Consider the following 16,995-nt stretch of genomic DNA (forward strand, 5'->3'; position numbering starts at 1 on the left):
ATATAAGTGATAAGTACACCTAATAAAAACATTCAAACAATATATGAGGATATATGAAAATGAAAATTAAAAGGCAGTTTTCCTTGCTCTTCCCTAGATGTGTTAACTATGTGATCTTTAAAATTATTATTAAAGTTTGTTTCACTTACATTCTTTTCTGCACTTGATCTTAGCCAAAAGCCTGAGAAGTGACATGTTCTTTTCTGAATGTAATGAATAAGTAGCTTGAAAATGCACTCTGTATTTTTTTTCAACAATTACCTATAGAAATTAAAAATAAAAGCATTTTGAATATGATATTATTCATTTATGGAACAAATAGAGTGCCCTATTTTCTTCTTCTTTCCCTACTCCTTCCTGTCTGTACTAGTTAAGCAGGAAGAACAACCTTGCTTATAGCGATCAGGTTTATAGATAATTTTAAAATTAGGAAATAAAAATAAAATTAGGAAAATATGGCTATTAGAATAGAATTTCAAAAGAAAGATATGAACATCTTGTGTTTAAATTTTGTCTTAAACATTTGATTATTCTTGAATATGTGTGCTTTCCTGTTGTTTAGAAAGAATATATCAAAATTCACTATCAGAAATATGTATCCATATGTTTCCCTTTAAACTTTTCTCATGGGTCACTTTTTCCTGTTAGTGTACTTTTCCCAACACTGGTGCTCGTATCATGATGTTCATTGGTGGTCCAGCCACTCAGGGGCCTGGAATGGTGGTTGGAGATGAATTGAAGACACCCATAAGATCATGGCATGACATTGAAAAAGACAATGCCAAATATGTCAAAAAGGGAACTAAGGTAAGTTTGATTTTTAGGTCTTTTTGCCTTATTAGAAAAATTAAGGAGGAGAAATATAATTACTTGATGATAAATCCGATATTGTGGTGATCCTATAGCTGTCATTCAGAATTAGAGAAATAGTCTTTTTTTCCTTAATAACTTAGGGTGTTTTTTTTTCTGGTTTTAAATATTTAAAAACTTAATTTTGTTGTTTAGTTGCTCAGTTGTGTCTGACTCTTTGTGACCCCATGGACTGCAGCACTCCAGGCCTCCCTGTCTATCACCAACTCCTGGAGTTTATTCAGACTCATGTCCATTGAGTCAATGATGCCATCCGACCATCTCATCCTCTGTTGTCCTCTTCTCCTCCTGCCTTCAATCTTTCCCAGCATCAGGGTCTTTTCTAATGAGTCAGATCTTCACATCAGTTGGCCGAAGTATGAAACACTTTAAAAATTTAAATATTAATTTTTTTAATTAAAAACTTAATAGTGGACACCAGTAGGTGTCTCTTTAAAAATTAGTCCTGGAAGAAAACCTGTGTGTCTTTTTAATATTCATGTTAAAGAATGTCTTTCCCATAAGGAAGAATTTCTTAAATTTTCCTATTTCTCATTTCCAAGAGGCTGCCCTTTAGATGTGAGTATTACTTGTACTTTGAATAGTCCATCATTTTCTCATGAGTTGTTCTATGTTCATGAAACTTCAGTTTTACCTGGGTTTGTGTCAGTACATTTTTGCTGCTTTTGATTCTTGACACCCTTGTATTGGTTCTGCTTGTTAATTCCCAACCATCCCCCTTTTAAAAAAATTATCTAAAGTTTACAATTTTAGCTTAGTTGTGCTGTATTGGCTCATGTTTTTTTGGTAGTCATTATTCAATTTTTAGTGTGTAGTTAATAACAGATAATTTTTGTTACTGTCAATGGATACTATTTTCCTGACACCTAATTTCTCTTTTGAGCTTGGAATATTTCTTAGAGCTGCAAAAAAAGTTTTATATTTGTTTATCTTAACACTTTTGTTGTTGTCTCTATTTTTGATGTTACTTGGGTGTGTTGATTCTTCTATTATTTTTATGTATGAAGAGCAAGATGTTCACTATACTTTTCTTCAAAGTTAACTTGATTGAGGAGTTTGGAAAGAATAGCAGTTAAAGAATGTGAAAGTGCCAGACTTAATAGAATTTATTGTATTATTTTATGAGACATTATAGAGAATTAAATTAGGACAAATCACATGTAAATTATTATGGACTCTGAACATTTCTTAGATCATCTTGATCTATTAATGGTGAAAGAGTTATAGGATGATGAAGTTTGTACATTACTGTGATTTGATCTTAAAAATTCTGTTGTAGCATTTTGAAGCATTGGCTAATCGTGCTGCTACCACTGGTCATGTTATCGATATCTATGCATGTGCCTTAGATCAGACCGGTCTCCTGGAGATGAAATGCTGTCCTAACCTTACCGGGTATGTATTCACATTTTTATAGGTTTTGCAATTATAAGCTAATAATGAGAGTTTACAAATATAAACCAATGACAGTTTTGGGAAAAGTAACCGAGTCATCATCCTGGCACTTGAGGGCAACAGCTGTTAAGTTTTTGATGCTCTTTTCAGTGATGCTCACTTTAAATTATTTCTAAAGTACAGTTCAAAAGGCACAAGTTCTGTTTGTAAAGCTCATCTTGATACTCTTAAGTCATTGTTGTATTTTATTACTTTAGTGGCTTTTGTGAAATTTAATTAGCATACCATGAAATTTAACCATTTAAAGCATATAATTTACTTTCTTTTGGCTGTGCTGCATGGCATGTGGCATGTGGGATCATACTTCCCCGACCAGGGATTAAACCAGTGCCCCCTGCATGGGGAGCACAGAGTCTTAACCACTGGATAGCCATGGAAGTCCCTAAAGCATTATAATTTATTTATTCAGTATATTCTAACTATCACCATAATTTAATTTTAGGACATTTACATTATCCCAGCAAGAAACTCTGTACCCATTAGCGGTCATTCTCTATTTCTTCTTCCTTCCCCTCCCCTTTCAGCCTAGACAACCACTAAACTACTTTCTGTCTCTAAAGATTTGCCTATTCTTGATGTTAGGGGGAAGCCATTTTGTCCTTCACCATTAAGAATAATGTTAGCTGTGGATTTTTGTAGATGCTTTTATCAGGTTGAATATGTTCCTGTCCCTAGTTTGTTGGATTTTACTTTGAGTGAGATGGGAAGTCATTAGTGAGTTTTCGGGAGAGGAGTGATATGATTTGACTAAATGTTTTAAAAGGGTCATTGATTTCAGTTGTCTTCAGCAGTGAGATATAGGAATACCAAGTGGTAGTATCACAGGTGGTGAGACATGGTTGGATTTTGGATATATTTAGAAGATAGAAGATTTGCTGATAGGTTGGATCTGGGGTTTGAAAAAACCGAATGAGTCTGGAAGGATTGTGCTGTTTTTATTGAAATGGGTACGACTGGGAGAAAGAACAGTTGCAGAGAAGATTAGGAGTTCAGTTCTGAACATGTTTGGTTTAATATGCCAGTAGACATCCGTTGGAGGAGTTGAGTAGGCAGTGGGATATTAGAACCTGGAAGGTAGAAGATAGGTCTAGATTTATATCTGTAGATATAAATGTAGGAGTTGCCAGAATATTACAGGTTTTTTTAAAGTAGTAAAAGTGGATGAGATTATAAGACTGTGTAATTGAGAAACCTGTATGCAGGTCAGGAAGCAACAGTTAGAACCGGTCATGGAACAACAGACTGGTTCCAAATAGGAAAAGGTGTACGTCAAGGTTGTATATTGTCACCTTGCTTATTTAACTTATATGCAGAGTACATCATGAGGAACGCTGGGCTGGAAGAAGCACAAGCTGGAATCAAGATTGCTGGGAGAAATATCAATAACCTCAGATATGCAGATGACACTACCCTTATGGCAGAAAGTGAAGAGGAACTCAAAAGCCTCTTGATGAAAGTGAAAGAGGAGAGTGAAAAGGTTGGCTTGAAGCTCAACATTCAGAAAACAAAGATCATGGCATCGGGTCCCATCACTTCATGGGAAATAGATGGAAAAACAGTGGAAACAGTGTCAGACTTTGTTTTTTTGGGCTCCAAAATCACTGCAGATGTTGATTGCAGCCATGAAATTAAAAGACGCTTGCTGCTTGGAAGGAAAGTTATGACCAACCTTGATAGTATATTAAAAAGCAGAGACATTACTTTGCCGACCAAGGTCCGTCTAGTCAAGGCAATGGTTTTTCCTGTGGTCATGTATGGATGTGAGTGTTGGACTGTGAAGAAAGCTGATCGCCGAAGAATCGATGCTTTTGAACTGTGGTGTTGGAGAAGACTCTTGAGAGTCCCTTATACTGCAAGGAGATCCAACCAGTCCATTCTAAAGGAGATCAATCCTGGATGTTCATTGGAGGGACTGATGCTAAAGCTGAAACTGCAATACTTTGGCCACCTCATGCGACGAGTTGACTCACTGGAAAAGACTCTGATGCTGGGAAAGGTTGGGGGCGGGAGGAGAAGGGGACGACGGAGAATGAGATGGCTGGATGGCATCACCGACTCTGTGGACATGAGTTTGAGTGTACTCCGGGAGTTGGTGATGGACAGGGACGGGCCCGGCGTGCTGTGATTCATGGGGTCGCGGAGAGTCGGACACGACTGAAGCGAAATGAACTGAACTGAATTTATCACTGTGAAGGTCATTGGTGACTTTCCTAAGAGCTTTGAAAGTTGACTTAGAATGAATAAGAAAAGGAACAGGAGAGGGGATTCGGAGCAGCTGATACAGACCAGAACTTCTCAGACTTCCATTGCACATTTACACGTCAGCTGGATATCTTGGGTGATTCTGGGTTTAGTATGCATAGGATGGGACTTGAAATTCTGCTTTTCAAACAAGACCCTTGGTGATGCTAATGTTGATGGATAAAGGGCCACACTGACTAGGAAGGGTATAGACAGCCCTTGCATAAAAGTTTGTTGTAAAAGGGAGAAGATAATAGGGTGCAGTATATGTTGCCATTAACTTAGGATGCTTAACTAGGTTTAGTAATAACATAGATCATTATAGATGGTATATTTACAAAAGTAGAAAATCTGAAAGAATGTACATGCTGACTGTAAAATCAGTATGTTAGGTTGTCAAGACTTCTAAATCAGAGTCAGTGTACAAGCTTCAATTATATTTTTGTATACCAGTAACAAATACAGTAGACCCTTGAACACCATGAATTTGAACTGCACAGGTCCACTTATATGTGGATATTTTTTCAGTAAATATAAACTGAATTACTACACCATCCTTAGTTGGTTGAATCTGGGTTTGTAGAACCGTGGATACAAAGGGGTAACTAAAAAGTTTTACATAGATTTTTTGAGCATAAACGTCTGTGTCCCTACTCTGGGTTGTTCCAGTTCAGTTCAGTTCAGTTCAGTCACTCAGTCGTGTCCGACTCTCCGCGACCCCATGAATCACAGCACGCCAGGCCTCCCTGTCCATCACCAACTCCCGGAGTACACTCAAACTCATGTCCACAGAGTCGGTGATGCCATCCAGCCATCTCACTCTCCGTCGTCCCCCTCTCCTCCCGCCCCCAACCTTTCCCAGCATCAGAGTCTTTTCCAGTGAGTCAACTCGTCGCATGAGGTGGCCAAAGTATTGCAGTTTCAGCTTTAGCATCAGTCCCTCCAATGAACATCCAGGATTGATCTCCTTTAGAATGGACTGGTTGGATCTCCTTGCAGTATAAGGGACTCTCAAGAGTCTTCTCCAACACCACAGTTCAAAAGCATCGATTCTTCGGCGATCAGCTTTCTTCACAGTCCAACTCTCACATCCATACTTGACCATGGGAAAAACCATTCGCTTGACTAGACGGACCTTGGTTGGCAAAGTAATGTCTCTGCTTTTTAATATACTATCAAGGTTGGTCATAACTTTCCTTCCAAGCAGCAAGCATCTTTTAATTTCATGGCTGCAATCAACATCTGCAGTGATTTTGGAGCCCAAAAAAATAAAGTCTGACACTGTTTCCACTGTTTTTCCATCTATTTCCCATGAAGTGATGGGACCAGATGCCATGATCTTTGTTTTCTGAATGTTGAGCTTCAAGCCAACCTTTTCACTCTCCTCTTTCACTTTCATCAAGAGGCTTTTGAGTTCCTCTTCACTTTCTGCCATAAGGGTTATGTCATCTGCATATCTGAGGTTATTGATATTTCTCCCAGCAATCTTGATTCCAGCTTGTGCTTCTTCCAGCCCAGCGTTCCTCATGATGTACTCTGCATATAAGTTAAATAAGCAAGGTGACAATATACAACCTTGACGTACACCTTTTCCTATTTGGAACCAGTCTGTTGTTCCATGTCCAGTTCTAACTGTTGCTTCCTGACCTGCATACAGGTTTCTCAAGAGGCACGTCAGGTGGTCTGGGATTCCCATCTCTTTCAGGATGTTCCACAGTTTATTGTGATCCACACAGTCAAAGGCTTTGGCATAGTCAATGAAGCAGAAATAGATGTTTTTCTGAAACTCTCTTGCTTTCTCCATGATCCAGCGGATGTTGGCAATTTGATCTCTGGTGCCTCTGCCTTTTCTAAAACCTGCTTGAACATCTGGGAGTTCACGGTTCACATATTGCTGAAGCCTGGCTTGGAGAATTTTGAGCATGACTTTGCTAGCGTGTGAGATGAGGGCAATTGTCCGGTAGTTTGAGCATTCTTTGGCATTCCCTTTCTTTGGGATTGGAATGAAGACTGACCTCTTCCAGTCCTGTGGCCACTGCTGAGTTTTCCAAATCTGCTGGCATATTGAGTGCAGCACTTTCACAGCATCATCTTTCAAGACTTGAAATAGCTCAACTGGAATTCCATCACCTCCACTAGCTTTGTTAGTAGTGATGCTTTCTAAGGCCCACTTGACTTCACATTCCAAGATGTCTGGCTCTAGGTCAGTGATCACGTTATCGTGACTATCTTGGTTGTGAAGATCTTTTTTGTACAGTTCTTCTGTGTATTCTTGCCACCTCTTCTTAATATCTTCTGCTTCTGTTAGGTCCATACCATTTCTGTCCTTTATAGAGCCCATCTTTGCATGAAATGTTCCCTTGGAATCTCTAATTTTCTTGAAGAGGTCTCTTGTTTTTCCTATTCTGTTGTTTTCCTCTATTTCTTTGCATTGATCACTGAGGAAGTCTTTCTTATCTCTCCTTGCTATTCTTTGGAACTCTGCATTCAGATGCTTATATCTTTCCTTTTCTCCTTTGCTTTTCGCTTCTCTTCTTTTCACAGCTATTTGTAAGGCCTCCTCAGACAGCCATTTTGCTCTTTTGCATTTCTTTTCCATGGGGATGGTCTTGGTCCCTGCCTCCTGTACAATGTCACAAACCTCCGTCCAGAGTTCATCAGGCACTCTATCAATCAGATCTAGTCCCTTAAATCTATTTCTCACTTCCACTGAATAATCATAAGGGATTTGATTGAGGTCATATCTGAATGGTCTAGTGGTTTTCCCTACTTTCTTCAATTTAAGTCTGAACTTCGCAATAAGAAGTTCATGATCTGAGCCACAGTCAGCTCCTGGTCTTGTTTTCGCTAACTGTATACAGCTTCTCCATCTTTGGTTGCAAAGAATATAATCAATCTGATTTCAGTGTTGACCATCTGGTGATGTCCATGTGTAGAGTCTTCTCTTGTGTTGTTGGAAGAGGGTGTTTGCTATGACCAGTGCATTCTCTTGACAAAACTCTATTAGCCTTTGCCCTGCTTCATTCCGTGCTCCAAGGCCAAATTTGCCAGTTACTCCAGGTGTTTCTTGACTTCCTACTTTTGCATTCCAGTCCCCTATAATGAAAAGGACATCTTTTTGGGTGTTAGTTCTAAAAGGTCTTGTAGGTCTTCATAGAACCGATTAACTTTGGCTTCTTCAGCATTACTGGTTGGGGCATAGGCCTGGATTACTGTAATGTTGAATGGTTTGCCTTGGAAACGAACAGAAATCATCCTGTCATTTTTAAGATTGCATCCAAGTACTGCATTTCGGACTCTTTTGTTCCAGAGTCAACAATAAAGAGCAAACAAAATTTAACAACATACAATCTATAATAGCATCAGAGATGATATAAATTAGAACTTTAGCAGTATCAAAAATAAAATTACTGTTGAGTAATTCTCTGGTAGTTCAGTGGCTAAGACTCCACACTCCCAATGTAGGGGACCTGGTTTCAATCCCTGGTCCAGGAACCAGATCCTGCATGCCTCAGTGAAGACCTGGCACAGCCAAATAAATAAATAAATACAGTCTCATTAAAAAAATTACCATTGATTAATTATACCACATCAGTTTTATTCTTTTGCCTAATTTAAATTTTGATAGTTTTTATTATTTAAAAACTGCTCACAATGTTTTTATTATTTAAAAACTATACAAAATGTTTATAAATGTTTGTACTCATGTTGTTTATGAGTATATGTGTCCTCTTTTAATTTTTTATTAAAATTTTTTTTAATCCCCCAAATATAAACAGAAATTTTACATGCCTTCCCCTACTTTGCATTTTTTACTCACATCCTGGAAATAGATTTATACAGTTGACTCTTAAACAATTTGGGGATTAGGGGAACTGACCCTTTGCATAGTGGAAAGTCTGAATATAATTTATAGCTGGCCCTCCATATCTGTGGTTCTTCCATATTTGCTGTTATACATTCTCAGATTCAACCATCAGTGAATAGTATGGTTCTGTGTATTTACTACTAAAAAAAAAAACACACGTGTAAGTGAACCCATGCAGTTCAAAACCTGTGTTGTTCAAGGATCAATTGTATATTACTCCACTGTGTGGATATACTGTATTTTATTCAGCTAGTTTAACAGATGATCATCTGGATTATTTCCAATCTTTTATTACTGTAAAAAGTACTTAAGTGAATAGACTTGTGCCTATATTTTGCTTTTTGTTTTTGTTTGCCTAGTGGTCTTTGGGATGGATTCGTAATAGTGTGTTTGCTGGATTAAAGAGAAAATACATATTTAATTTTATTATATATTGTCACATTCCCTTGCGTTGGGGTTGCACCATTTTCCATTCCCATCAGCAATTATGAAAGTGCCTACTTTTCCCACAGTCTCCTCAACAGAATACGTTGTCAGACTGCCTTACTGATTTATTAGGGTGGAAATGGCATCTCAGATAGTTTCTATTTGACAATTAATGTTTTTTTTAAACTTAAATTTACAGAAGTACATGGTTATAGAAAAAAAAATTAACAGTATTTAAGTGCATAAAGTGAAAATGCTCCCAAAGTATCCCTGTATTCTCATTCACTGGGTATACACTGTTAAGTTTGATGTGACACACAGAGACAAATACACGCATATATACATACACATGTAGATATTTGTTTTTAAAAATGAGAATGCATGCCATTAACTCAAATGTCTCCACTAGCAGGGAGAACTGGGTAACTGGGGTAGGAGAGACACATATGTTCAGTTCAGTTCAGTCACTCAGTCGTGTCTGACTGTTTGCGACCCCATGAACTGCAGCATGCCAGGCCTCCCTGTCCATCACCAACTCCCGGAGTCTACCCAAGCTCATGTCCATTGAGTCGGTGATGCCATCCAACCATCTCATCCTCTGTCGTCCCCTTCTCCTCCTGCTCTCATTCTTTCCCAGCATCAGGGTCTTTTCAAATGAGTCAGCTCTTCGCATCTGGTGGCCAAGGTATTGGGAGTTTCAGCTTCAACATCAGTCCTTCCAGTGAACCACCTAGGACTGATCTCCTTTAGGATGGACTGGTTGGATCTCCTTGCAGTCCAAGGGACTCTTGAATCTTCTCCAACACCACAGTTCAAAAGCATCAATTCTTCAGCGCTCAGCTTTCTTTATAGTCCGACTCTCACATCCAACACATATGTTACTGTGTACCCATGTGTGCTTTCTGAATTTTGTAATGTATGATGTATAACCTATTTAAAAAGTATTTTTAAAAAATTACTGAGGACAAATACGAATGTTGGGGGCACTCAGGTACCCTCAGAATTGAGATTATTTGTGGGGTAGGAATATTTTCATATAATTGAGTTTTAAAAATTAATGTTAATAAACACATTTTAGGAAATATCTTTAAAATGTTGTTAGTAGTGTTGAGAAATAATTTGCTTTTCTGGTTTTACCACATGGACTCAAGTACTTGCATCACATTGTTTCTTGTTCTTTTCATGCAGAGGATACATGGTAATGGGCGACTCTTTCAACACTTCTTTGTTCAAGCAGACCTTTCAAAGAGTTTTTACCAAAGATATGCATGGGCAGTTTAAAATGGGCTTTGGTGGTACATTAGAAATAAAGGTAAGAGCTAAAGCTTGACATGTGTGGTATGTTACCAGGAGAGAAATTTGTAGGCTTGATCATAATTTTAAAATACCATCAGTCAAATTCAATATATACTTTAAAAATAGTGGTTATTTTATATTGAAAACTGGAGTTAGAGATTTTAGTCACCATAATACTGTTCATTATTAAACATATAATAGAGTTTTACTTGAGGATCCATAGGTAATTGCTAAAACAAGGAAAAATGTAAGTAAAATTTCCTTTGACTCCATTTTTTGTTTATATAAGGTTTAACTTTTTAAGGCTAGGTATACCTCGTTTTATTGTGCTTTGCAGGTACTATGTTTTTTACAGGTTGAGGATTTGTGGCAACCCTGTGTGGAGCAAGTCTGTTAGCACCATTTTTCCACCAGCATTTGCTTATTTTATGTCTCTGTCACATTTAGGTAATTCTCACAATATTTGTAACTTTTTTATTATTATTGCATTTGTCATCCGTGATTTTTGATGATACCATTAATACCATAATTCTTTTGGGGCACCATGAACCATGCCCATTTAAGACAGTGAACTTAATCAGCAAATGTATATGTTCTGATCACTCCATCTGTCTCTCTCCCTCTTCTCAGGCCTTCCTATTCCCTGAGACACGATAATATTTTAAATTAGGTCAGTTAATAACCATGCAATGGCCTCTGAAGCATTCAAGTGAAAGAAAGAGCCCCACATCTCTCACTTTGAATCAAAAGCGTACTGAGGAAGGCATGTCAAAAGCCAAGACAGGCCAAAAGCTAGGCTTCTTGGCACCAAACATTTAGCCAAGTTGTGAAGGCAAAGGAAAAGTTCTTGAAGGAAATTAAAAGTACATGAATGATAGCAAAAAGAAAGTGAAATAGCCTGATTGTGGATATTTTTAGTGGCCTGGATAGAGAATAAAACCTGCTATAACATTCCCTTACGCCAAATCCTAATCTCGAGCAGCCCCTAACTCTCTTCAGTTCTTGGAAAGCTGAGAGAGGTGAGGAAGCTGCAGAGGAAAAATCTGAAGCTAGCACAGAGTTGGTTCGAAAGGTTTAAGGAAAGTATGAAAGTGCAAGGGAAGCAGCAAGTGGTGATGTAGAAGCTGCAGGAAAATTATCCAGAAGATCTAGCTAAGATAATTAATGAAGGTACTAATTAAAACACGTTTTCAATGTAGGTGAGGTGGTATTCAACTGGAAGCAAGTGCCATTGAGAACTTTCATAGCTAGAGAGAAGTCAGTGTCTGGCTTCAAAGGACAGTCTTGACTCTCTTGTCAGGGGCTAATGCAGTTGGTGACTTTAAGTTGAATTAAGACTCATTTACCATTTCTGAAAATCCTTGGACCCTTAAGAATCTTCTCTCCATGCTCTTTAAGTGGAACAGCATAGCCTGGATGACAGCATATCTGTTTACCGCATGTTTACTGAATATTTTGAACCCACTGTTGAGACCTACTGCTCAGAAAAAAAGGTTCTCTTTTAAATACTACTGCTCACTGAAAATGCACCTGGTACTCCAAGAGCTCTGATACAGATGGACAATGAGATTCATTTTGTTTTCATGCCTGCTAACCTAATATCCATTATGCAGCCCATGAATCAAGGAGTAATTTCAACTTTCAAGTCATATTTTTTAAGAAATATGTTTCATAAGGTCATGACTGCCATAGACAGTGATTCCTTTGATGAATCTTGGCAGAGAATTCACCATTCTAGATGCCATTAAGAACATATGTGATTTGTGGAAAGAGGTAAAAAATATCAGCCTTAACAGGCATTTGAAAGAAGTTTCAAGCCTCACGGGTCTCTGAGGGGTTCAAGACTTCAGTGGAGGAAGTAATTATAGATATAGTGGAAACAACTAGGGAACTCGAATTAGAAGTGGGGAATTAGAGCTAACTAGAATTAGAGCCTGGGGACTTCTCTGGTGGTCCAGTGACTGAGACTGTGCTCCCAACGCAGGGGGCCTAGATTCCATCCCTGCTCAGGGAACTAGATCCCACATGCTGCAAATAGGAGTTCATATGTTGCAACTGAAAGAAGCCACGTGCCACAACTAAAAGATCCTGCATGCTGCGGTAAAGATCAAAGATCCTGTGTGCTGCAACTGGGATCTGGCACAGCGAAATAAATAAATACTTAAAATAAAATGAAGCCTGAAGATGTGACTGAATTGCTATAATCTCATGATGAAACTTGAATGGAGAGGAGTTTCTTCTTCAGAATGAGCAAAGTGGGGTTTCTTGAAATAGAATCTACTGGTCAAAATACTGTATAGATTGTTGAAATGACCAGAAAGGATTTAAAGTATTATATAAACTTAGTTGATGAAGCAGTGACAGAGTTTGAGAGGACTCACTCCAATTTTAAAAGAAGTTCAATTAATGGGTAAAATGCTGTCCAACAGTGTGGCATTCTACAGAGAAATTGCTTGTGAAAAGAAGAGTCATTTGATGCAGCAAACTTCGTTGTTGTCTTATTTTAAGAAATTGCCACATATATCCAGAAAGCTGTCATTCAAAAAGATGCCGATGTGGAGCCCACCAATATGGAGGGCTGACTGTTTATTCTTATTTTGCAGACCTCAAGGGAAATAAAGATTTCAGGAGCTATTGGACCCTGTGTGTCTCTCAATTCTAAAGGACCCTGTGTGTCTGAAAATGTAAGTCACGACCTTTTTTTTCTAAAAAGCAAATTATTATTTCTCAGGGCAGGTCCAATAGACACTTGGGGTGGCAGTATGCAGCATTCCTTTCAAAATGACTGTGGGCTGCTTTTCAGTAGAACGTGATTCAGCTTCCATTGGTATACCTCTGTTTGTGGTTGTTCTTTCCACATACTACTTTTCCTCAGTTCAGTTCAGTTCAGTCGCTCAGTCGTGTCCGACTCTCCGCGACCCCATGAATCACAGCACGCCAGGCCTCCCTGTCCATCACCAACTCCCGGAGTACACTCAAACTCATGTCCACAGAGTCGGTGATGCCATCCAGCCATCTCATTCTCCGTCGTCCCCTTCTCCTCCCGCCCCCAACCTTTCCCAGCATCAGAGTCTTTTCCAGTGAGTCAACTCGTCGCATGAGGTGGCCAAAGTATTGCAGTTTCAGCTTAAGCATCAGTCCCTCCAATGAACATCCAGGATTGATCTCCTTTAGAATGGACTGGTTGGATCTCCTTGCAGTATAAGGGACTCTCAAGAGTCTTCTCCAACACCACAGTTCAAAAGCATCGATTCTTCGGCGATCAGCCTTCTTCACAGTCCAACTCTCACAACCATACATGACCATGGGAAAAACCATTGCCTTGACTAGACGGACCTTGGTTGGCAAAGTAATGTCTCTGCTTTTTAATATACTATCAAGGTTGGTCATAACTTTCCTTCCAAGGAGCAAGCGTCTTTTAATTTCATGGCTGCAATCAGCATCTGCAGTGATTTTGGAGCCCAAAAAAACAAAGTCTGACACTGTTTCCACTGTTTTTCCATCTATTTCCCATGAAGTGATGGGACCAGATGCCATGATCTTTGTTTTCTGAATGTTGAGCTTCAAACCAACCTTTTCACTCTCCTCTTTCACTTTCATCAAGAGGCTTTTGAGTTCCTCTTCACTTTCTGCCATAAGGGTAGTGTCATCTGCATATCTGAGGTTATTGATATTTCTCCCAGCAATCTTGACTCCAGCTTGTGCTTCTTCCAGCCCAGCGTTCCTCATGATGTACTCTGCATATAAGTTAAATAAGCAAGGTGACAATATACAACCTTGACGTACACCTTTTCCTATTTGGAACCAGTCTGTTGTTCCATGTCCAGTTCTAACTGTTGCTTCCTGACCTGCATACAGGTTTCTCAAGAGGCAGGTCAGGTGGTCTGGGATTCCCATCTCTTTCAGAATGTTCCACAGTTTATTGTGATCCACACAGTCAAAGGCTTTGGTATAGTCAATGAAGCAGAAATAGATGTTTTTCTGAAACTCTCTTGCTTTCTCCATGATCCAGCGGATTCCTATCCGTCCCTAAATGAAAACTTTTGCACTGTCTCTGGTCTTCTATTTTTTATGCCTAAGTTATTCCTTGCCCTATTGTGCCTGGGGGAAAAAAAAAGCAACTATTATGATTTGGAAAGTTGGAGATTTCTGAAAGTCAAAATTAATCCCCCCATTTTTTTCATTAATAGAGGTTCCATTGGAGTAATTAAATTAAAGATTTTGAAAGTGAAAGTGCAAGTCACTCAGTCGTGTCTGACTCTTTGCGACCCCATGGACTATACAGTCCATGGAATTTTCCAGGCCAGAATATGGGAGTGGGTAGCCTTTCCCTTCTCCAGGGGATCTTCCCAACCCAGGGTTCTAACTCAGGTCTCCCACATTTCAGGCCGATTCTTTACCAGCTAAGCCACAGGCTGAATTAATTCCTTTCTTTACTATTATTCCATCTAGGAGATGTGTAAGGCGCTTTGAAATAGTAGAATCATGTACCTGTGAAGAAAATGATGGGATAAAATACAAAGTGTGCAATCATCTTTGAAATGACACTTTAAAAATTAATTTTAAGCAGTTTGCATGGTAAAAATTTATATCTAAGATGTTTTCTTGGGAATTAGACTGCTTAAATTACACAGTTCTGATCCAAAGAACCTGTATTCATATATGGGCAGGTTAAATCACTACCTCTTTAAGTGGATTATATCATTGGATAGAAGGATAATGTTAGTTATAATTACTTCATTAAATTGAGTATACTTTTAATGTCTACAATATGAGGAACTTATGCTAATACTTTTGTAATTTACTTAGCAAGGATTTGAATTAATTTTATTTGTGTGAAAACTGCTTAGTTTTATTTCATGGCATATTTATATGATCTTAAAAAACATCTTAGACATTTGACATTTATTGAATTAGTTAGAAACCTGAAGTAAATTTTTTCTCACTGGCATTTTTTTTTCTACTTTTTCACCTTTATATATATGCGTGTGTGTGTGTAGTGGTAAATTCCTACTCTGGTATTTTTTTCTACTTTTCCACCTTTTTTTTTTTTTTATGTTTTTTTGTGTGTGTGTGTGTAGTGGTAAATTCCCACTCCGGTATTTTTTTCTACTTTTCCACCTTTATGTGTGTGTTTGTGTGTGTGTGTAGTGGTAAATTCCCACTCCGGTATTTTTTTCTACTTTTCCACCTTTATGTGTGTGTGTGTAGTGGTAAATTAACACTCTGGTATTTTTTTCTACTTTTCCACGTGTGTGTGTGTGTGTGTGTGTGTGTAGTGGTAAATTCCCACTCCAGTATTTTTTTCTACTTTTTTCCCCGTTGGGGGTGTGTGTGTGTGTGTGTGTGTGTAGCAGTAGTGTGTGTGTATGTAGTGGTAAATTCCCACTCCGGTATTTTTTTCTACTTTTCCACGTGTGTGTGTGTAGTGGTAAATTCCCACTTCCACGTGTGTGTGTGTGTGTGTGTAGCGGTAAATTCCCACTCCGGTACTCTTGCCTGGAGAATCCCGTGGACAGAGGAGTCCATGGGGTCGGAAGAGTCGGACACGACTTAGTGACTAAACCACCACCACCACCAGAGATAAATTATATTCTCTAGCTTTCAAATATGCTGTGTTTTATTTTTACAGGAGATAGGAACAGGTGGCACTTGTCAGTGGAAGATATGTGGACTCAGTCCCACTACAACCTTAGCCATATATTTTGAAGTTGTCAATCAGGTATGACTTATATTTGAATATTGAAATGTATATTTGAAAACGTAATTTAGGCCATGAGTATTTCCAGAGCTATGACTAAGAGCTTATTCTGTTTTGAAATTTTTCTTTGTCATTTTCTGTTTCTCAAGGCTACACTCCTTGGAGAGAGGACATTCCATATAATAGAGATGTCAGGGAGAGCTACAAATACCCAACCTTGGGCAACCCAGCTTTTAGTCTTTTGTTTTAAAACTGTAGCATAAATAAAATCTTAAATTCTGTTCTAGTTGTGCATTTTTGTAGGTAGGTATCTAGTTCCTCCTGGGGGTTGCAAGGTATATACTGATATATGAGTCCTTTTGAAAGAAAGTTTAAGATATCAAAATTTACAGAAACAGATTAGAAGGTAAACATGCAAATATTTGGAAAGATATTTTGTTCTGCTGCAGGAGAACATTATCATACTAAAGAATGATGTAATGTGTAAATATTGATATACCAGTAGTTATTGGGCATAAAATGAACTATGAAGTATTAGTAGTGAGCCTTCCTAAAATAGATGCAGTAATTTTTTTTTAACTATTAAAATTTGTGAAAAAGGTAGTGGCTCTTATTGACAGACAGTAACAACAACAGCAAAGCCAGAATGTCTGTTGTCAAAGGGCAGGAAGAAGGTTTCCCTTTTGACCATCTTGTTTCTTTCTGAGGATTAGTATTGTATGTTACTGTTGGTCTCTTCTCATTAATGGTTTTCTGTTGGTCATCTGTTCATAATGTGATTATCTTCCTAAAATCTCTGTTTTCATCTTATGTACCTAGGGGAGGAGCACTTAGATCAAGTTCTTTTTCTTTTATTGAATTGTAGTCAATTTAAAATGTATTAGTTTCAGGTGTACAGCAAAGTTATACATATATATTTTTCTATTCTTTTTCAGATTCTTTTCCCTTATAGGTTATTACAAAATATTGAGTATAGTTCCCTGTGCTATACAGTAGGTCCTTGTTGGTTATCTATTTTATAGATAGTAGTGTGTATATGTTAATCCCAAAATCCTAATCTCCCACCCCAACCTTCCCCTTTGGTAACCATAAATGTGTTTTCTATGTCTGTGAATTTATTTCTGTTTTGTAAATAAGT

The 16,995-nt window shown here is 38.2% G+C and overlaps 1 protein-coding gene across 1 annotated transcript in view; it reads left to right on the forward strand.

The window, feature by feature from the left end:
• SEC23A (SEC23 homolog A, COPII component) overlaps positions 1-16,995 on the forward strand; it is a 63,942-nt gene that overhangs the window by 15,544 nt on the left and 31,403 nt on the right. Inside the window, exons 8-12 of the mRNA XM_055418283.2 lie at positions 649-807; positions 2,150-2,265; positions 10,049-10,172; positions 12,760-12,840; positions 15,789-15,878. Coding sequence (XP_055274258.1) covers positions 649-807; positions 2,150-2,265; positions 10,049-10,172; positions 12,760-12,840; positions 15,789-15,878 — 570 coding nt within the window. The remainder of the gene's footprint in view (positions 1-648; positions 808-2,149; positions 2,266-10,048; positions 10,173-12,759; positions 12,841-15,788; positions 15,879-16,995) is intronic.

The sequence above is a fragment of the Moschus berezovskii genome, chromosome 21 (genome assembly GCF_049115385.1).
Source record: "Moschus berezovskii isolate FMDL1 chromosome 21, NW_MosBer_1.0, whole genome shotgun sequence".
Classification (NCBI taxonomy): domain Eukaryota; kingdom Metazoa; phylum Chordata; class Mammalia; order Artiodactyla; family Moschidae; genus Moschus; species Moschus berezovskii.